Raw genomic sequence first — 22632 nt, 5'->3', positions numbered from 1 at the left:
ATTTACGCCTCATCCACAATAGGAATGGATACAAACACTTAGTTGGTGGCAGCAGGTGACCCGGAGGCAGAACCTGCCTCCTTGCATGCTTCAGGCCTTCACAGCCTCACAATATCATCATCCTCCAGTGGAATTGCTGTGGTTTGTTCCACCACCTGGCTGAGCTGCGGCAACTGTTAAGCTTTACACCTGCTTTCTGCATTGCCCTCCAGGAAACCTGGTTCCCTGCAATGCGGGCTGCTGCCATCTGCAGCTATAAGGGATATTACAGGGACCGTAGCGACTATAATAGTGTGTCAGGTGGAGTTTCCGTCTTATGTCCTGAACACAGTATGTAGTGAACCGGTGCCCCTTCAAACCCCTGTAGAAGCTGTGGCTGTCAGAATAAGGATGACACAGGAAATAACTGCCTGCTACATATATCTTCCTCCAGATGGTGCAGTACCCCTGAAAACATTGGCTGCACTGATTGATCAACTCCCTAAACCTTTCCTATTTTTGCCCATAACCCCTTGTGGGGTGGCACTGTGCATACTGGCCAAGGTAGAAATGTTGAGACTTTCCTGTCTCAACTCGACCTCTGCCTCTTAAATATTGGGGCCCCCACACATTTCAGTATGGCTCATGGCAATTACTCGGCCATTGATTTATCCCTCTGCAGCCCAGGCTTTCTCCCATCTGCCCTCTGGAGAGCCCACGATGACTTGTGTGGTAGTTACCACTTCCCCATCTTCCTGTCACTCCCCCAGCGCCAATCGCCCAGACGCCTACCAATATGGGCTTTAAACAAGGCACACTGGGAAGCTTTCACCTCTGCTGTCACCGTTTAATCTCCCCCACATGGTACCATCGATGTGGAAATTGATCAGGTCACTAGAACGATCGTTTCTGCGGCAGAAAACACGATCCCTGTTCTTTAGGATGCCCCCAGCCAAAGTCAGTACCTTGGTGGTCACCGGAAATCAGTGAGGCAATTAAAGAGCATCAGCGAGCTCTACAGCAACATAAGCAGCACCCTTCCCTGGAGCACCTAATATCTTTTAAATGGCTCTGTGCCTGCATTCTCCAGCTTATAAAAAGACGGAAAAAGGTGCGTTGGGAGAGGTACGCCTTGACCATTGTCATCACCTTACCAAGTCTTGGGTGCCATACGTCACCTTCCCAAGTTTGGCTGAAGATTAGACGTGTTTGTGGGTACCAGACTCTGACAGGTGTTACTGGCAAACACAGTTGCCGAGCACTTTGCTGAGCGCTATGCTCAAGCCTCCACATCAGAGAATTATCCCCCAGCATTTCGCATCCTCAAACAGTGGATGGATAGTCCTCTTGTTCACTGAACGTCACATTGAACCCTATACTGGAGCCCCTCAGTGTCCTTGCACATTGCCCCGACACAGCTCCTGGGCCAGATTGGATCCACAGTCAGATGCTCAAACATCTCTCATCCGACTACAAGCAACATCTCGTCATCTTCAACCGAATCTGTGCGATGGAATCTTTCCATTGCAGTGGCGGGAGAGTACCAACATTTCTCTGCTCAAACCCAGTAAAAACCTGCTTGATGTGGATAGCCATCGCCCCATCACTCTCACCAACATTCTTTGTAAGCTGATGAATGTATGGTAAGTTGGCGGTTGTGTTGGGTCTTCGAGTCAGATGGCCTACTGGCTCCAGCCCAGGGCGGTTTCCGCCAAGGTTGCTCTATGTTTGATAGTCTAGTTTCCATTGAGTCTGCCATCCAAACAGCCTTTTCCAGATGCCAAAACCTGGTTGCTGTCTTTTTTTATTTACGAAAAGCTTGCAACATGACCTGGTGACATCATATTTTTGCCACGTTATATGAGTGGTGTCTCCGGGGGCCACTCGCGATTTTTATCTAAAATTTCCTATTGCTCCGTTCTTTCCGTGTACATGTTGGTGCCTCCTATAGTCCCCCCCCCCTCCCCCAATATCCAGGAGAATAGGGTCCTGCAGGGCTTTGTATTGAGTGTATTCTCTATTTTAGTGGCCGTTAATGGTCTAGCAGCAGCTGTCGCACCAGCTGTCTCACCTTCTCTGTATGCAGACGACTTCTTATCGTACCACGGACTTATCGTACCATCTGAGGGTGGGCATTTAAGCTTCTCTCTGAGGTTGCCACTCTCCCTCCATTTTAACCCTGTCACACTTTCTTTGCTTTTTTTTTTTTTTACATGTGTTCATCTCGCCTCGTCTTTTTGGGGTTATTGTGATCAGGCAGCCCAGACCATATCCTCTATGGTTTTAATATCTTCTTCTACTTTTCGTTGTGGTGTATGTTTTGCCCGTTTTTTGTTCATTCCATTCGATTTCTTTTTAGGTATGGTGTTGGGTGTTTTTCACCTTGAGCCTTGCTTGCGTCAGGAAAAAGGGACTGATGACCCTGTAGTTTGGTCCCTTTATACCCCAAGCCAACCAGTTGTCAAAGTTCACTCATTTTTAGCAACTTGGCTAAAAAGTTGACTTCAATTCCTGTAACTCAGAAAGCACTGTTTCAAAACAAAAATGTCAAGTTATCAGAGCTGTAGAGCATGAAATTTCATGTTACAAAAGCATCTAGTTTTTCAGTTTTAGGCACTATTAAGCATTCATACACTTTGAAAGCCAAAGTAATTCATTGTTTTTCTTTTATGTCAAAGTTATTCAAGGTAATGAAATTTCTAGCGGGAAGACTGCTCTCTAATGAACACCTGTGTGCTCTCTGTGCATACCTTTTTAATTTCCTTCATTCATGTGTATTTTTAGTCGTTTTTATCCATGCCTTGATTTGTAAGAGTGGATTGCTAAAATGAAAACCAAGCACATAGCAATGGCCAATATGTATTTATGTATGTGTAATATAAAATTTGTACAAATGAACAAATAATAGCGCCTAGCAATATTAAAAAACAATTTAAATATGAAAGATTAACATTTTATCAGATTTCAATTCCATTGAGGTTGTTTGGGAGACTGTGGTATGTCGCGGTCGAGCATCCAATCTTCAGGATCCATTGCGGCACCTTCACCAGCTTCCTCATCGTGGAACATACCTTCTATCTCTTCCTCATCCTCATCGAGCCCAATTTCAGGAGCGTTCTTGGAAGATAAGCGACAACATTTGTATGTAACAAGCAGCTCAGTCCAGGCTTGCGACATCCACATACTTCTGCTCATCTTGTTTTGCATGCTCAGGAAATCGTCTTCACTTGAGTGTGCGGCGCCAGATCTTTTGTCTTCCTCATGGGAAACAAACTTGATAAGTTTTTCTTCCACTCCCACTGGTGTGGATCAGTTTTATTCCCCACCCAGGACTGCACTTGATGGTAAGATCGCAATGAGTGCCACCTAGCAGAGTCTGATGTTGGCAGTTGCCTTTCTTATGGAAAGCTTTTCTCAGGGCAGACTTTGCACAGAAGTTCATCCAAAGTCGCACAATTGTAATTCCCATACAGTGTTACAATCAGCTGCTCTCCAGCCTGTGCTATTAAGTCTTGGGAGACTTAGGTTATAACAAATTCAGCAGCTAGCACTTTGAGGTGTGGCTGTTGCTTCATAAGGTTTCGTGACTTCCCTTTCCCTTGCCCAAAAAAAAAGAGAATTTGGTATCACATTCTTTGAAGACATGGCTGAAAAGAGCAAATGCAGGATTGAAATTGAAAGAATTACTGGAGTACCACATTCATGCTGATTTCTCTCTTCCCCGTTTATGGAAGTACACGTTGGTGTAGTTGTTTCCTCAGCCCATTACGAGAACAAGCATGCCAATGTCCACTCTTACAATTGCTGCACCGTCAGACTTAGTAACTTGGGAAACAGATGTTTCCACAATTAATAAATCATCTGCCTGTAGTACTTGAATACCTCCATCCTCAAACTTCCTCATGGGCAAAAAAAATCAAGTGGTTCTTGTTGCTCTTATTTGCAAGAAACTTCTCCTGTATGAATACAGCATTTGTACCTTCATTGAAAATGATATCTGTTGGAGAACCTGGTGTCTTTAAATGACGAGATCTTTCAGAAGACTTTGTTCTCCATTGGCTAGACAAAAATTCAGAAATTGAATGTCTTTTTTTGTCAATCAGTGTTCTTGTCAGACTCCACAGCTGTGTAGGGAGAGACTTCCTCCCATAGAATGGTAAGTATTCGACCTGTCAATTGTGCAGATGCTAAAATTGCCATTATCAGAGATGAGCTGAATGAATCCTCCACTGGCTATGTTAGGATGCTCAGGTCGAGCAGTCGATGACATCTCAAATAGGGAAGCTTCAATATATGGAGCTGTGAATCCAATTGCACTAAGAGCGTTGACAATAAGTCTCGACCCAAATCTTTTGTGGATGAATATACTGAACCCTATCAATAATGAAGATAGAAATGGTCTTGGCCTTGTTGCAGTAATCACTGCATGTGACAAAGCATCACACCATTTTTCCATTTATATAGAGTTACTTTTGACTTTAAAAAAAAGCAACAAAATGGAATTACTTTGACTTTCAAGTGTATTAATGCTTAATAGTGCATAAAACTGAAAATCTAGTCACTTTTGTAACATGAAATTTCATGCTCTACAGCTTTGACATTTTTCATTTGAGGTTGACATTTTTCAGTTACAGTTGCTGCAGCCAACTTTTGAGCCAGATTGGTAAAAATGAACGAACTTTGGCAACTGATTATGGCCAAATGATTGCACCAATTTGGATATTTAAATAGGTCATTTGACGCAAAATTTAATGTTCTTTCATTTTAATTTGGGCAACATTTTCAGTAGGATGCATAGTTTTTGAGTAATAGTAGAAAACCTGAAAAAGTGCCAAAATTTCTTGGTTTTTTGGCCATAAAAAGTTGTCTTGAGAGTTAAACTTGGAATCAACACACTCTCAATTATATACACAATATAAAAATTTTTTGCAAGCAAAGGGCCTATTTTGTGATGCTGTTGCTGGACTAATTACTGAGCTTTCCAACAATATCTTCTTCAAAACTGTCTAAAAACACACACACACCCATGGCTACTTTGTCCTTGTTGATTATGTTGGCCTGGAACTACAGTTCATCTGGGTTGTCACATCATTCATCTGCTTAACACTCCGGGAATAAAATTATAACCTAAAATTCTCCCCGTAATTCCCTAGGAACCTGTGACACAGGAATAATGAGTGGCATCTGACTTGCTTTGGCTGATATTCTTATCTACATTGGATTGTATTAGTCAGATGCTGGGTGACTACTGTGCTTTTGCACACACTGTAGAATGGAAAGTAGTAGGCATTATAGTGTGTCCCCTTTGGACATGATCAACAGTTCTTAGCTACAGTAGAGTCTCGATAGTTTGAGATGAACGGGACCAGAACCACCTCGAACTATCGAAATTTAAATGGGAAAAAGAAATATTATGATGTTGTAAGTAATACAGGTCAAAATATGAACTTTATTAAAATAAAAGTATTTACACATGCATTTGCATTGGCAGAATAACAATAATTATTTATTTAGACAAGTAATAGTGAAGTGTCTTTTGTTTGATGAAGCTGCAACGTTTCCTCGTGGCAATGTCACACCACCATCTCAGGAGCAGTAGGTCAGTTGGTGTCGCCTCAGGCTGTTGTTCCACGTAGCATATGGCGGCCTCAAGAGCAGCCTAGTGATCGGCGTGACTTATCATCAGTGCAGCCTCTGCCTCGTCATTCTCACACTGCGATGGAATGTTAACCGTGTCAATTATAAAAGAGTCTGTCACTTCCAACTGTTCGTCCGAATTTAACCACTCGCCTACCTCCACCTCTTCTGCCTCTTCACACCCTGGCAATCTTCTGATTAAATTACACAATGGTTGATCGTCCTCATCTGCTAAATCTTCAGTTTCTGTGTCTGACATACTTTCCTGTAGAATTTTCCTCCATGACTTAGAAATTGTGTCTGACTTTATTTCGCTCCAAGATTCGCTAATCCAGTACACGTCCTTCAAAGTCACTCTCTTCAAAGCTCCTACAATGCTTTCGTTGTCTTCGGAATGCAGGATTGACTGTAGCAATCGCCGTCGATACCTTTTCACACACACACACACACACACACACACACACACATTCCAGAACACCCTGATCCATGGGCTGAATAAGACAGGTAACGTTTGGTGGGAAAAACAAGGCACGGATACCGTCGCACAGCAGTTCTCCTGCACTTGGATGTGAGGACGCATTATCTATGAGCAAAATTGCTTTGCAGGGGAGTCCCCTTTTCTTTTAAAAAAATCTTGCAGTCAGGTACAAATGAGTTAAAAAACCATTTCTTGAAGATTTCCTGATTCATCCAGGCATTATTCTGATGTGTATAGACAACTGGAAGAGCCGAGGTGGATACATTCTTGAATGCTCTTTACTTGACAGACTTCCCAATCACAATTAGTTTTAGTTTGTGGTTTCCAGTTGCATTTGAAGCTGCCATAACTGGGAGCCGCTCTTTGCTTTTTTTGTGCCCAGGAGCACTTTTTTCTTCACATGAAGCAAGTGATCTCACTGGTAACATTTTAAAATTTAGCCCAGTTTCGTCACAGTTATATATTTGTTCATTAGACAAATTTTCGTCAGTTATGATTTTTTAAACTCGGCGATAAATTTTGAAACGGCCTGAGCATCACCAGATAGTTTTTCTCCACATACGTCTGGTTGACGCACTCCATACCTCTTCTTCCACTTATCGAGCCAGCCCACACTAGCGGCAAAAGTTGTCATCTCCTTCCTGCAGCTGGTTTCTGAAAAACAAAGTTTTTCCTTGCAAGATTGTGCCAGAAATTGGAGCAACCTTCTGTCTCTGTTGGGTAAACCACATGAACAATGCCTCACTTGTTTTTTCGAAGTCTGACTTCTTGTACTTCTTCGACTGAGAGATTCGTGTGAGTATTTCTGTGAAGAAAACTGTTCCAATTTAAGTCGGTTTCTTCGCCAGTCACCACCAGTAACTTCACCGACAACCATATTCGAGAGCAAGTTCTTTTTTATTGTTTCTCCTTTGTCAAGTCGTCTTAGTGCTTCTAATTTTAATGCACAGGCACAAATTTCCTCTTTTTTGTTACAGCACTCATCTTTGTAAGGTGTACAACAGTACACACAGTCAAAAAAAAAAAAAAAAAAAAAAAAAAAAAAGACACACAACACTGTACAGCAGTCGGGGTATTTCGTGCCATACTGACAACAGATGTTCATGCAACAGGGCAGCGAGCTAATAGTCAGTGTTGATTGCGTTGTTGTCTGCTTTGTCACTGAGCTGTACTCTCCCTATCTATCTTTTGCAATGATGTTTTCATTATTTATCATGTCAGTAAAAAAAAGAGAGTTGATCGTTGCAACTTAAAATAAATAAATAAATAAATAGAGTCTTGGATTATGGGAAACTTGAACTATCAAGATTCTACTGTACTATGAACTGCACATATCAGCAACGGTGGATGCACCAAGGAAATTTTTATCTTATTCTCATCTCTAGCAGTGGTCAAAATTCTTATACGAAAATGGCTAGAATCTGGAAATATTAGACACTAGACAGCAGGGTACATTTATTCTCTGGCTTGACCTTTGGACTAATATGCCACTGGAAAAATTGAGACTATTAAGGAAGTGTTGCGTGGAAGTCAGTACCAATCAAACACTGATGTATATCAAAGTGACTACAAATTCTGAAATATGATGAATGCTTCTGATTTTGTATTGTAGTTCAGAATGATATAATTGTTCTAAATATATGATATTGTTGTCTTAATGCCGGCCGCAATGGCCGAGCGGTTCTAGGCGCTTCAGCCTGGAAACGCGCGACTGCTACAGTCGCAGGTTCGAATCCGGCCTCGGGCATGGATGTGTGTGGTGTTTTTAGGTTGGTTAGGTTAAGTAGTGCTAAGTTCTACGGGACTGATGACCTCAGATGTTAAGTTCCATAGTGCTCAGAACCATTTGAACCATTTTTTGTTGTCTTAATATAAAATTCTAACAAAAATATATTTATCTAAATAATCCTCTTTAAATCCTGCAGATACATTCCTAATTTGTTACAGGAGCTTCATCTCAAATGCATCACTGAAGACACACTTGCGAACACATGAAGGAGCAAAGATCTACAGTTGCCCATTTTGCGACAATAATTTCTCAACCAACAGCAGCCTTAAGAGACACATGGTGACACATAGTGAGAGTCGGCCATTTATGTGTCCTTACTGTCGTAAAACATTCAAAACATCTTTTAATTGTAGAACACACATGAAAACTCATCGGCAGGAATTAGTGCTTCAGGTAATTTACCTTCTTGGTTGTATTTCCACTCGATTGAACTGTAAATTTTCTTTTGCCAATATAATAATGGCACAACCTGGTGTATGATCTGCTTTGTAAAGAAGCATCTGCAGAGTTTTTCTACTTTTACATTAAAAGATGATTTAAACATGTATTATGGAACTAATATGGAAGTTACTCCATCTTTTGTGATTGTGATTTTATTCGGATCAGGCATGTTTCGCTTTATTTAAACCATCTTCAGTGGTCAACTTTTTTTGGCTCCTATATTAGTTCTGTGTATACTTCCATACACATGTGCTCGATATTACTCGTAAAACATCAACTGCAGAAGATATGCCAATAACAACTACATAGAAAATTTTGTTATGATAACCAGTTCTGTAGAAGTGCCGCAACTACTCTCCTACTCAAATTACACTATTTTACATGTTGGAGGAATCAGAGGTGTGTGTGTGTAGGCGTGTGGGCGCGCGCGCGCGCGCACCACTTGTGCTTGTGCTTATTTTTATGTTATTGTGACAGAATAAAAATAAGCACAGATGTGTGTTGCTTGGTACAGTTCCTAACCAATAATTACCTTACTGTATTTCTGTCATCAGTGAAACTGAAGCATTGCATCGTGCATTGAAACACCCTATATTTGAAGTATTGCATGGTCTACAGAATGAGCTTCGTTTCACTCCATTTATACTTGCGTCAACCATTGTCTGAAATGATGTTGTTGGTACCTGTTTCTCGCGATGGAGCACAACTGTAGAAATTATGAGGGCTTGCTGTAAAGTAATGCCTCCAGTTTTTTATGTAAAAACTGTTTAAGGTTTTAAACAACACAAAACTACGTAACATTTACATCTTTATTTTTCATGTCTGTATATTTATTTCTCAACATAGTCACCCTGATGACAAACACATTTCTCCCAAGGAGAAACCAATTTGCATTACTTGTACTTTGTTGATGAAGCTACAGCCTCTCCTCTGATAGCGCCACTTTAACACTATCAAAGTGAAGTCCTCAAAAGTGTTCTTTAAGTTTTCAAAACAGATGAAAATTGGATGGGGCCAGGTCATCTGCTCAGTGCTCTGTCACGAATGTTGAGGGTAGCACCACCATTTCCTTCATTACGAGCACGAACAATCCACTGTCACACATTACTGATGTCCATACAACCATCATTGTACACAGCTATCATTCTTCTATGAATGTCACTTGAGGCATGTTTTCTCCAGTTAAAAATTGGCAATGTTTCTCACACACTGACATAGATATATTACACACTGCCATGTTACATGCTACAATTCAGAGCCCTTGTGCAGCAGAGGGTTGCAGCTGACATCCGCGAAGTTGGAAAGTTGGCCAAGTAATATGCATGTAATATTGAGAACAGAATAAAAAATTAGGAGGCATTACTTTTCAGCACGCCCTTGCATATATAGGAATGTTGGAGGAGAAGAAAATGGAAGCACCTGAAATCTGGTGCTAAAAAGGATATTATAAATTTAATGGTGGATAAAATGTGTAATAAAGAGATGTTGGGCAGTCAGGGAGAAAAGAGCACAGTCTCCAGTACGAGGGGCAGGTTGCTGAACTTACATGAAGGTGCCAGGATCTAGTAAGTCATTTCGTTAATGGTGAAGAACCGCATAAAGAAATAAAGTTAGAATCTGTTGGAGATGATTGATCGTGTTAAGTGAAACAAGTTCATAGACGTGAAATTAATGGAAAATATTAAAATGTTCAAAATAGTAGTGATGAATAATAAAAAGGAAAATAGTTATTCATCAAAGTGAATTTTGTATCTTTTCCTAAAATTGTTACCTTTAAATGTGCTTTTGCCATGTGCAGAATACACCATAATTACACCCTATTTGAATTCATGAAATGCAATCTTATGAATATAATGTTTCCACTTATTTGTAATAACTTAAGTGGATTTTCACAATTGTTAAAAAGATTGTTGTATCCAGTGATGACAAGAGAAAAAAGATACTTCATTACTGTGATGGAAATACACTTCACGAGAATAGTGATTTTGGAGGGAGAGGGGACTGTGAAACTATTGTGTCTCTGATCAACATAAAGATTAATTCCTTAACTTTTGCAGGCTCTTCAACAAAGGACAGATAAAGAAGGTAACAGGGATTTAAATAGTAGTAACTTCCCACCTGATGGCTTGGGCCCAGATTTCACTCAGGCATTCTCAGATAATCCTTTTAATGTAGCAGAAACAGGGTCACAAGATAACATCGAATCGGACTTAACGCAAACGACACTTACCCAGCCATTAACAGCAGGTTTGTGTAGTTTTGCTTGAATCCAGTTTTCTTGTATTTTGTATTGCAATAAATAAAGTTTGTAATTGTGTTAATTGTTGTTGAATGTACACCAAAGATTTTTTTTGTCAGCAGAATGTGATGGCAGCAAATTATTTTCTTCCTCTGACTCACAAATATTTGATTGAGAAATACTAAACATAATTATGATAGCAAGGTTAAATGATACATCCATGCAAATTAAGGGTTTCAAACTGTGGAAAGTTTGGTTTTGAATATCAACAGTATTATAAAAAGAGTAAATTGTTACTCACCGTACAGTTGAAATGTTGAGTTGCAGACAAGCACAACAAAAAGACTGTTGCACTCTGAGCTTTTGGCCAAAGCATTCTTCAGAAAATACACACACACACACACACACACACACACACACACACACTTACAGTACCTTTATGCAAATTAGTTCAGTTGATTCAGGCATCTCCCAGAAGTTATTGTAACTCAGAGCATTCCCAAATAATTGGTAGTGCAACTTGTCAATAACTCTTTTCCTGCCTGGGCTGCATTATGCAATTGTTGAGTCTGAATCAGAATTTTTTTTTGGAAAGACACAACAGTGTCAACTGTCAAAATAAATGCACCATTGTGAAAGACTGAGAAGAATTTTAATCTCTGCGCACTGGGAGCATACAGCATGGCATGTAAATATGAATGAAGAAGCATGAGGCATGTGATGTGAATGGGTCAAGAGTAGCTGAAAGAACATCTGCACCACACTGGGTTATTTATTCCAATAAACCAACTGTTCCTTAATACAGCCACACATATAAAATGCTGTAAAATATAGCCTACACCTATGAGAAAACGTCTTCTGATGAGCACTGGAAATTCATTTGCCCTATACCTCAGATAGTATAAGGGATATAACTTGAACAAGGGCAAAAAGGGTTATAAATTTCATGCCATTGCATGGAAACCCCCTGAGAACAAACACTTAACCTGCTGTTGTGAGTAAGTATACTTCAATTGTAAAATTTGACAGTAACTCAGATCATCATAGCACCTGATGTTATTAAACCATTTTGATGGGGATCTCCATGCTGTTTCCAACTTTTCCATCTCATGATGTTCCTGTACATCCTTCCTTGAGTGTATATATTACCTCAGAGACCACGCAAATGATCCATTAGTTAACCTTAACATTTGTAGAGGATAATACATTGGCATAACCACCAAGTTACCACTGAGAATGAGTTTCCAAAAAAAGACTACCCACATCTGTGACATGCAGTTTTTCTGTCAGTGGATGGGGTCTGGGTACCTGGTGCACCAGTTTGATAGTTTGGATTCCCTCTCCCAACATTAGTAGTCAACACACAGACAAAACATGAATTTTTTTCTCAACAATATTATGAAAAGGATACTCACCATATAGCGAGGTACTGTGTTGCACATAGGCACAACAAAAAGGCTGTCACAAATAGAGCTTTTGGCCAATAAGGCATTCGTCAAAAATAGATCTCTCTCTCTCACACACACACACACACACAAATGCAAATCACACACAAATGACAGCAGTCTCAGGCAACTGAAGCCACACTGTCAGTGTGTGTGAGTTGTGTTTGCATTAGTGTGTATTTGTGTGTGTGTGGTTGGCGGGGGGGGGGGGGGGGGGGCGGCACTTCAGTTACATTATTCATTATCATTTGCATTCTTTTGTGTATTATTTATGTGGCGCATAGAAACAGAGAAGTGAAAACATCGTTTACACTAGAATTCAAGCTCTTGTTGTTTCTCAAGTAAAAGTACACACACACACACACACACACACACACACACACTCAAATGCACAAACCCATGATCATTGTGAGATATCTGTCTCTTTCTAGTCAAAAGTTTGTGTACTTTACATCCTTTCCATTTCATGGTCAACTACTAAATTACATCAGAAGCTAACTCAAAGATAAGATCTATAGGTAGCATATTTATCTGCCAACACCACATTTCGTGACACTTTATTACAACAAATCGTTCTAAAAGGTGTCCTTTTGAGAGATCTTTAACTTCACTGCATACCCAATGTTTTTACTGATTTCAATTCAGAACTTGACACACTTAATTTTTGTATGTGTTCAATCTGCGGCATTATAAGTTCACAAGATGAAGCAGTGAAGCTTCCGTGACATGACAGGTCTTGTGCTGTGATTGGCTACCAGAAGCAAACAGAGCAGTTACCATGCTGATTTAAGTTTTTTGTTAAAATGTTAGAAAATGTGATGTCAGTGGAAAAATGTTACCACCCATTATAAGCACTTCCTGCAGCAGCCTAAATAGGTAGTTACAACAGAGGAACGACTTCTTATCACCTATTAATTCATATTTTACTTACTGTAACTCACTTGTTTATATATCAAAGCAGTATGTCCCCCATTCTGTGTTACAAAAGGGTCTATGACTATTAACATTTGAGTGATTCAGTAGTTCTTTTTCAAGCTCATGTCCCAAATTTTTACCTAAAAATTCCACACTAAATTTATATTACGCCGTTTTCAGACTCACTGGTATCCTGCAATTATTCAAAAGAAAATAAAACTCTCTCTAACTTGGGTACAATACAGTCACTCAGTGAAACTAGCTAATAACAATAACAGTACATTTTATGTTACAATATTCTAATGGACTCTAGTAAGACATTTACAAACTGATTCCAAAGGCAAATATTTAAAACACTATCAAAACATTAATACTAAGTTTTGATTAATGAAGCTTCAAAGCATTATAGATAGAGAGACAGGGATTTTATAGCGAATTTTTAGCCACTCTTTTCATTACCATTTGATGTAAGCATCAGAACATGAAAATCACATGGAAGTTCGGGGATACACTTAGGCTCTGCTAGTTGAATCTTTGGAGGCTCATAGGAACTTTACTTTGTAGAAGCCATGCTCCCAAGCCCCTCCTACATAGAGCTAAGCAGCCTACCTGTTCGAAATATGTCATTCTATATCCCAACAGTCGCAAAAATATTGATTGCCATAATTTCTAATACATTATTGACAAATATATTTTAACACATACACTGAGGCGGCCAAAAGTCAGATCCTTCAGCTACAAGCTACACTTGAGTTAGAGTACATTTTACTCATAATGAATATTATGAAGTTATATGGTACAAATGTAACTGTTTTGTGATTAAAATAGCAACTGAGGTAACTTTTATAGTTTGTCAAAAGGCTGTAGATTAAAGAAGTTGATGTTTGTTCATCTTTGCTTGGCTGCCATCTTTGGAATCAGTTGTGTACTGGAAAATGGGCTTCAGATACAAAACCTAGATTGTACAAAAACAATGTTCATCACTTAATTTGTCCTTTGTTAAAAACCATATGCTTACAATAATTATACATGTAGCAGATAAAATCTATGATTGTGTATTGTTTCCATGTTTTCTTGAGATAAAAATATGATAATGTCAGCAGAACTGATGAGCGGTACTATTAATGTAGACCCCATAATTTCTGTGTACAGTAACAAATTAATTTTGAAAGTGAAATTTTATGAATCGATTGTGAAAAAATAGCAATATTGTGTGATGATTGTTGCAGAGGAAGTGAATCATAGTAGCAGTCCTGCAAACAACGCAAGTGTGATCACACACACACTTCATGATCAACAGAATTGTGCAAGTGTAATCACACACACATTGCACGACCCTCAGAACAGTGCTAGTGTAATAACGCATACCCTTCATGCTGATGCAACAGGAACAATTACTTTACCAGCCCTCGAAGGACAGAGTACTTTGACACAGGTACAGTGAATTCAATCATTACTTGACTTAATTACTATATTTATTGTTTTTGAATAAACTATTACTTTTGTAACTGTTACTTTTGTACCTTTGTACACATTAGTGCTAGCATAAGTAGTACTTAATGCATTGCAGCAACATTTGTTTGTTGCTTAACTCAGGTATGAAATTATTGGTAAACACACATCACAGCATCTTCATATGTGTAAATGTTTGCATGTGCTACAGAAGATACACCAAAAACTGTTCGTTCAGACCAAGTTAACTCTTGGTGTGGTGGCTGATGGAAGCAACAGTAAAAGGGCCCCCTGGTCGGAGTGGGTGGCATCAGAGCAGATGTCACACCATGAAGCATAGCACGTCATCTCTTGCTGGTGGGCAAACACCAGCAGTCTCTAAGCAATCAAGGTCTAACTTCAATTCAAAGAAGCATCATCACCCACCCCTCACCCACCACCCCTCCCCACCCAGGCCACATCATGGGAGGAATACCAGGCTAAGGATGGCAGTGAAGCTTCTTCACCCCGGTACCTTGTATTACGAGGGTTGATGGGGAACATTTCTTGTAATGAAACCTCAGTTTTTTGTGGAGCATTTAGAGGACAGAATTTCAGTCATGGTCAGTCTTGATCAAAAAAGCATCCTCTGCCCAGTCATGGGCACATCTCGCCTGTGCAAACTGGGGCGATGTTTCTGTTTCCATCACACCCCATAAGAGCTTTAATATGGTCCAGGATATCATATTTCACAGGAACCTTCTTTTGCAGCCTGGCGACGAGGTGTCCATTTTGTCTGGTGCATCCACTAGGGTCCGAGGGATAATCAGATTGCCATCGGTGCCTTCACCTTGGCCTTCGAGGGTGACACGTTTCCCGAGAAGGTCTAAGTGATGGTCTACCGCTGTGACGTAAAGCCATATATCCCTCCCCCGATGCAGTGTTTTAAGTGCTTTCAGTTCGGCCATATGTCTTCCCGCTGTACTTACAGTGTCACCTGTCGGGATTGTGGACGTCCTTCACATCCCAATACTCCCTGTGCCCCGCCTCCCATCTGTGTCAACTACGGGGAGCACCATTCGCCTTGTGCTCGGCAGACTGCGGCATTCTCCAGAAAGAAACAAAAATAATGGCATACAAGACCCTGGACTGACTGACCTACACTAAGGCTAAGAGAAAATATGGGAGGCTACATCCTGTGCATATGACATCAAACTATGCCGCTGCTACGACAGCGGTTCTACTATTTTCCGTTCCGCCACGTACCATTGGCTCTCAGAGCTGTAGGACTCCACCTGCCCCCTTGATGATGGTGGGGGGGGGGGGGGGGGGCACTTCCCTCCCTGTTGCTCCTCCATAACCTACCTCAGGGGCAACACCCCCACCCTCAACCATCGGGGACATCAGTCCCCACTTCTCAGCCAGGGAAGCACAAGTCGTCTTCTGCTCCTTCATCAGGAAGGGACCCCATGGGTCATTCTCTTCCCTGGTTCCTACCAAAGGCAAAGCTGACACCTGCCAGTAGCTGAAGCAACAACAGGCAGCTTGTCGTAGGGCTTCACGGTCCTCCTCAGTCTCGCATTCGGGAGGACGACGGTTCAATCCCGTCTCCGGCCATCCTGATTTAGGTTTTCCGTGATTTCCCTAAATCGTTTCAGGCAAATGCCGGGATGGTTCCTATGAAAGGGCACGGCCGATTTCCTTCCCAATCCTTCCCTACCCCGAGCTTGCGCTCCGTCTCTAATGACCTCGTTGTCGACGGGACGTTAAACACTACCCACCACCTCCTCAGTCCTTGAGACTGAATATGTGAAGCCCTCCCAGCCGGAACAAATCTAAGGAGTAGCAAGAGAAACAAAAAGAGAAAGACCCTCAAGAACCAAGGCACTGTGCTGGCACCCACACCACCACTACCTACAAGCTCTGTGTCTGAGGATGAGGTGGAGATTCTGGCGCTGCTGAGGACATGATCTCACTGGGCCCTCGTACGCATTGATGGATGTTGATCGCACAGGTACTCATCTGGTGGCAGCAGGTGCCCCTTAGGCATAGACTGCCTCATTGAGTGTTTCATGCCTTCCCGGTCTCACGATCATGCAATCCTCCAGTGGAATTGCCATGCTTTTTTCCGCCACCTGGCTGAACTAAGGCATCTGTTAAGCTTTACACCTGCTTTCTGCATTGCGCTCCAGGAAACCTGGTTCCCTGCAGTGTGGCCCTCTGCGGCTATAAGGGATATTACAGGAACTGTAGCGACTGTAATAGAGTGTCAAGTGGAGTTTCCGTCTATGTCCTGAACTCAGTATGTAGAGAACCTGTGCCCCTTCAAACCCCTCTTGAAGCTGTGGCTGTAAGGATAAGGACGACACAGGAAATAACTGTCTGCAATGTATAGCTTCCTCCAGATGGCGCAGTATCCCTGAACGTATCGGCTGCACTTATTGATCAACTCCCTAAACCTTTCCTACTTTTGGGCGATTGTAGCGAGCATAACCTCTTGTTGGGTAGCACCATGCTTACTGGAAGAGGTAGGGTGGTCAAAAATTTACTGTTGATGTCTCGGTTTGCCGCCCTGGCCTTCTTTCATCTATCCACTGGACACCACATGACGACCTGTGTGGTAGTGACCACTTCCCCACCTTCCTGTCACTCCCCCGGCATCATGCCCACGAATGCCTACCCAGGTGGGCTGTAAACAAGGCAGACTGGGAAGCCTTCACCTCTGCTGTCAACACTGAATCTCCCTCACATGGTGCCATGTTGTCGTTGAGTATGTCACTAAAACGATCGTATCTGCAGCAGAAAACGTGATCCATCATTCTTTAGGGTGCTTCCGGCGAAATTCAGTCCCTTGGTGGTCGCCAGAAGTCACTAAGGCAATTAAAGGGCGTTGTCGAGCTCTACAGTGACATAAGCGGCTCTGTGTTCGCTTTTGCCAGCTTGTAAAAAGACGGAAACAGGAGTATTGGGAGAGGTAAGTCTCAACCATTGTGTTCCATACGTCACCCTCACAAGTCTGGATGAAGATCAGACGTCTTTTTGGGTACCAGACCCCAACAGGTGTCCCTGGCATCAATGGCGTGTTATCTACCAATGCAAACGCAATCACCAAGCACTTTCCTGAGCACTATGCTTGAGGCTCTGCATCAGGGAATACCCCCACAGCTTTTCGCACCCTCAAACGACGGATGGAAAGAAAAAAGTCATCTCATTCACTACATGCCACAGTGAACCCTTTAATGCCTCATTTACAGAGTGGGAGCTCCTCAGTGTCCTTGCACATTGCCCCTACACAGCTCCTGGGCTGGATGAGACCCATAGTCGGATGATTAAACATCTCTCATCTGACAACAAATGACATCTCCTCGTCTTCAACTGGATCTGGTGTGGTGGCGTCTTTCCATCGCAATGCCGAGTGAACACCATCATTCCGGTGCTCGAACCCGGTCAAAACCCACTTGATGTGGATAGCTACCAGTCCATCAGCCTTACCAACTTTCATTGTAAGCTGCTGAAACGCATGGTGTGTCGGCTGTTGGATTGGGTCCTGGAGTCACGTGGACTGCTGGCTCCATGCCAGGGCGGCTTCTGCCAGGGTAGCTCTACCACTGATAATCTTGTGTCCCTCGAGTCTGCCATCTGAACAGCCTTTTCCAGACACCAAGAATTGGTTGCGGTCTTTTTCTACTTATGTAACGCATATGACACGACCTGGCGACATCATATCTGTGCCACATTGTATGAGTAGGGTCTCTGGGGCCTGCTTCTGATTTTTATCCAAAATGTCCTGTCGCTCCGTACTAGCCGTGTCCAAATCGGTGCCTCCCATAGTTCCCCCCGTATTCAGGAGAATGGTGTTCTGCAGGGCTTCATATTGAGTGTGTCTCTATTTTTAGTGGCTATTAACGGTTTAGCAACGGCTCTCGGACCGTCGGTGTTACCTTCACTGTATGCGGATGACTTCTGCATTTTGCACTGCTCCTCCAGTATTGGTGTTGCCAAGCAGCGCCTACAGGGAGCCATCCACAAGGCGCAGTCAAGGGCTCTAGTCCACGGCATCCAATTTTCAGCAACGAAGTCGTGTGTCATGCATTTCTGTCGGCAGCACACCGTTCATCCAGAACCAAAACTTTACCTTAATGACAATCCACTCACTGTAGTGGAAGCATATCGATTCTTAGGACTGGTTTTCAACGCCCGATTGACTTGGCTACCTAACTTTCTCCAGCTTAAGTGGAAGTGGTGGCAGCACCTCAATGCCCTCCGCTGCCTGAGCAACACCAACTGGGGTGCAGATTGCTCGACAGAGCCCTTGTTCAATTCTGCCTTGACTATGGGAGTCTGGTTTATGGTGTGGCAGTCCTCAGCGTTGCATTTACTCAACCCATTGGACCACTGTGGCGTTTGCCTAGCAACGGGAGCTCTTAGAACGAGTCCGGCGACCAGTGTCCTGGTGGCGGCTGGAGTCCCTCCATTGAAGGTTAGGCATGCACAACTGCTCGCCAGTTACGTTGCACACGTCCGTAGTTCTATTGCGCATCCGAATTACCGTCTCCTTTTCCCAACCACAGTGATTCATCTCCCACATCGGGGGCCAGGTCAGGACTTAAGATTCCAGTTAATGTCTGGTCCCATCTTTCTGAACTGGAGTTCTTCCATTACACCTCTCCTCGAGGTCCATTGACGTACACCGCCATGGTGTACAACTAGGCCGCAGATTCTTCTGGACCTTTCGCATGGCCCTAAGGACTCAGTTAACCCTGCGGCTCTCCGCTATCACTTCCTCTCGATTCTCGACACGTGCCGGGACCATGAAGTGGTTTACACTGATGGCTTGATGGCCGATGGTCATGTAGGCTTTGCGTATGTTCATGGAGAACATATTAAACAGCACTCCTTGCCAGATGGCTGCAGTGTTTCCACTGCAGAGTTGGCAGCCATATCTTGTGCTCTTTAGCGTGTGCGCTCGTGCCCAGACCAGTGCTAACCTCGCCATCCTTTGGTAGTGTCCATTCAGGAGTCAATCTATGTCCTGGAATGGTCCCGTCATTCAATGGTGTTTGTGTGGATCCCAGGCCACATCGGAATCCCAGGAAATGAACTTGCCGACAGGCTGGCCAAACAAGCTAAGCGGAAATCACTTCTGGAGATGGACATCTCTGCAACTGACCTGTGTTCTGTCTTATGCTGCAGTGTTTTTCGGCTTTGGGAGACGGAATGGCATAACAGTACGTACAACAAACTGCATGTCATTAAGGAGACTACGAATGTGTGGAAGTCTTCCATGCAGTCCTCCCACAGAAAATCACTTGTTTTCTGCCGGCTCCCTATTGGCCATATGTGGTTAACGCATGGTTACCTCCTCTGTTGCGAGGACCCACCTTGGTATCTCTGTGGCTCACAAATGACAGTCTTGCACCTCATGCTAGACAACCCATGTTTAGCCGACAGTCTTCCACCTCATGCTGGACTGCCCGTGTTTAGCCGCCCCCAGCACCCTACCTTCGGTGTTGGGTGACAGTGCCTCAACAGCAGCTTTAGTTTTATGTTTTATTCGTGAGGATGGGTTTTATCATTTGATCTAAGTTTTAGCACATGTCCTTTGTCCCCTTTTAGGGTGGAGGTTTTGATGTGTTGCAGAGTGGCTGGCTTCTCCTTTTTATTTTCATGGTCAGCCAGCCATGGTAATCTGCTCTCTTGATTTGATCTCTTCTATATGTTTCGTGCATCTCTCTGTGGTTTTCTTGTCTGAGTTTGTCCATTTTAGTGTTTGTTGCCCTTTTGTCATTCTTGTGTTTTTCTCCTTTCTTCAAGCAGTGTTTGGTATGTCTCGATTATTTTACTCCCACCTTTGTGGAATTTTAAAGACAAGGGTGCGTGCACAAATGCCGAAGGGAAGGGAAAGCCATTCCAAATTCTGGACCATGGAAGATGTATGAAATGAGTCAGGAGTAAAAAGTTTTGTAGCTTAAGTTTTGGGAAATAAATAGAAAATAAAATATGCAGAAAAAGGGCTAAGAGGCCATAGAGTTAAAAAAAAAAATTGGCCTAGTGCGAGTGGGACTGAGAGTTCTGTACAAACTTAATTATGTGTATATGTAGTTCATCCAGCCTTGTAATCTAGAATCTCAATAATTTTTGCCTCTTATTGATATCAATACTGGCAAGATGTTGATTCTAGGAATTCCAGGACCACATCAAAATCTCTACAGTAGTTCCTCAGAGCAGCCCGGACATACGAACAGAAACGAGCAGGGAACTTCAGTTTATATATGTAGAGAGAGAAAATTTAATAAGATTTTATTCCCCCTACTTTCTAAAACATGACTACAACTTAAATTTTAAGTTCACATGCAGCAATGTTTGAGTGCTATGCTTTTGACAGATTATGAATGCGATGTATGTTCAAATGGCAGAAAGATATTTTTTATTTGATACAGTTCACTTTAACAAGTTTCAGATATTTTACTTTACTTTACTTGTAATGTGAAGCCTTGTTTCTTGCCAAATTTCAAAATTCTAGGTCAATGGGACGTACCCTATAAGTTTTGATGAGTGAGTTTGAAAGTATCAAACTATTTGACATAAATGCCCAGATCCGCCGATTGCGTTGACTTAGAAGCTTAAATTTTTTACATTGCCAGCAGAGAATAGACCTTAATATGTGATATAAATGTGAACTGGATAGACTAGCATATTCCAAAGAAAATTTGTCTTAATAGACGGACAGACAGACGGATAAAAAATAACAAACTTTTCAGATTTTTTTCCTGTACTTACACTGTGAAACCATGCTTCTTGCCAAATGTAATGATAGTTTGTCAACGAGAAGCACCCTATAGGTTTTGATGAGTGAGTGACATAAATGACTGAATCTTCTGATTGCACTGACTTAGAAGCTTAATTTTTTTTTACATTGCCAAGGGACCATAGGAATTGATATGTGACATAAATTTGAACTTACACCAACCTGTTCCATGTGAAAAGGATCATAACAGTCTGACAACAAAGTGATCCTGTAAGGGTTTTGTTTTTACAGATTGAGGCAAAAAAAAAAAAAAAAAAAAAAAACATAAATGAAGAAGAAAATTGGGGATCAAGGACTGCATAAATTGATGCAGCTCTGCAGATTAGTGTGCCCTGTGCAAGCCTTTTCGTCTCTGTATAACTACTTCAATCTAGATCACTTAAATTTGCTAACTGCAGTCAATCTGTGGTCTCCCTCCACAATTTTCATCCTCCACACCTCTCTTCGTAATCAAATTAACTATTCGTTGATGCCTCAGTGTCTGTGTCCTATCAATCAAACCCTTCTTTCAGCTGAGTTGGACCATAAATTTCTGTTTTTCCCACTAGATTCACTACCTCTTAATAAATTATTCAATCAAGCCATCGTATCATACAGCACTCTTCCATAGCACCACATCTCAAAAAGCTTCTATACATTCTTATGTATACTGTTTATCATCCATGTTCACTTCTGTAAGTTGCTAGACTCAAGAAAATACTTTCAGAAAAGACTTTGAAAAACTTAAATTTATATTCAATGTCAAAATATTTCCCTTTTACAGAAATTCTTTTGTTTTTATTGCAAGTCTGCATTTTATATCCACCTTACTTCTGCAGTTGTCATTTATTTTAATCCCCAAATAATAAACCCATGTAGTACTTTTAGTGTCTTATTTACTGGTTGGTCCAATTCCCTGTTTTAATTTGACTATATTCTATTACTCTTTTTTTCCATCTTATAACCTCGTTTCAAGGCACTGTCCTTTCTGTTCAGTTGATCTTCCGAATATTTTCCTGTGACTAATAGAATTGCAATGTCATTTGCAAACCTGTGAAGTTTTTATTTCTTCTCCTTAAAACTTAATTTCCTTTCCGAATGTCTTCTTTGTTACTTTTACAGCTTGCTTAGTATACAGATTGAATGTGCAGTTAAAAAGTTTTAAGGTTTCCTCCATGTGTATTAGTTGAGAGGAGCATATCATAGAACTATTGAAGTATCTAAACAAATCTTTATTTATTCATAAGAATAATCTGTTTAAAGATTTAAAATCACTTGCAATGGTTCAGAAAATTGTCATTTTCAGGATCACACATTTTTGATAACTTGCTTGTGCAGCCATAAAAAGTTTAGAGACAAAGTGCAGTTCAATAGGATCCTAAAGGAAGTATTGCTAACCAACTCTTTATATTCTAGATCCAAATTTCTTTTAGAACCAGTTGGTGTATATGTTACTGGCATTGTGTGAAATCTGGCATTTTTTTATACATT

The 22632-nt window shown here is 41.6% G+C and overlaps 1 protein-coding gene across 2 annotated transcripts in view; it reads left to right on the top strand.

The window, feature by feature from the left end:
- Positions 1-22632, top strand: part of LOC126198256 (zinc finger protein 236-like) — a 230228-nt gene that overhangs the window by 131036 nt on the left and 76560 nt on the right. For both annotated transcript variants that reach the window (XM_049934706.1, XM_049934707.1), the window contains exons 17-19: positions 8042-8276; positions 10382-10571; positions 14153-14358. In XM_049934706.1, the coding sequence (XP_049790663.1) occupies positions 8042-8276; positions 10382-10571; positions 14153-14358 (631 nt within the window). The remainder of the gene's footprint in view (positions 1-8041; positions 8277-10381; positions 10572-14152; positions 14359-22632) is intronic.

Source organism: Schistocerca nitens, chromosome 1 (assembly GCF_023898315.1).
Source record: "Schistocerca nitens isolate TAMUIC-IGC-003100 chromosome 1, iqSchNite1.1, whole genome shotgun sequence".
Classification (NCBI taxonomy): domain Eukaryota; kingdom Metazoa; phylum Arthropoda; class Insecta; order Orthoptera; family Acrididae; genus Schistocerca; species Schistocerca nitens.
The sequence above is the reverse complement of the archived record's forward strand: the minus strand, read 5'-3'. Positions and strand labels throughout refer to the sequence as shown.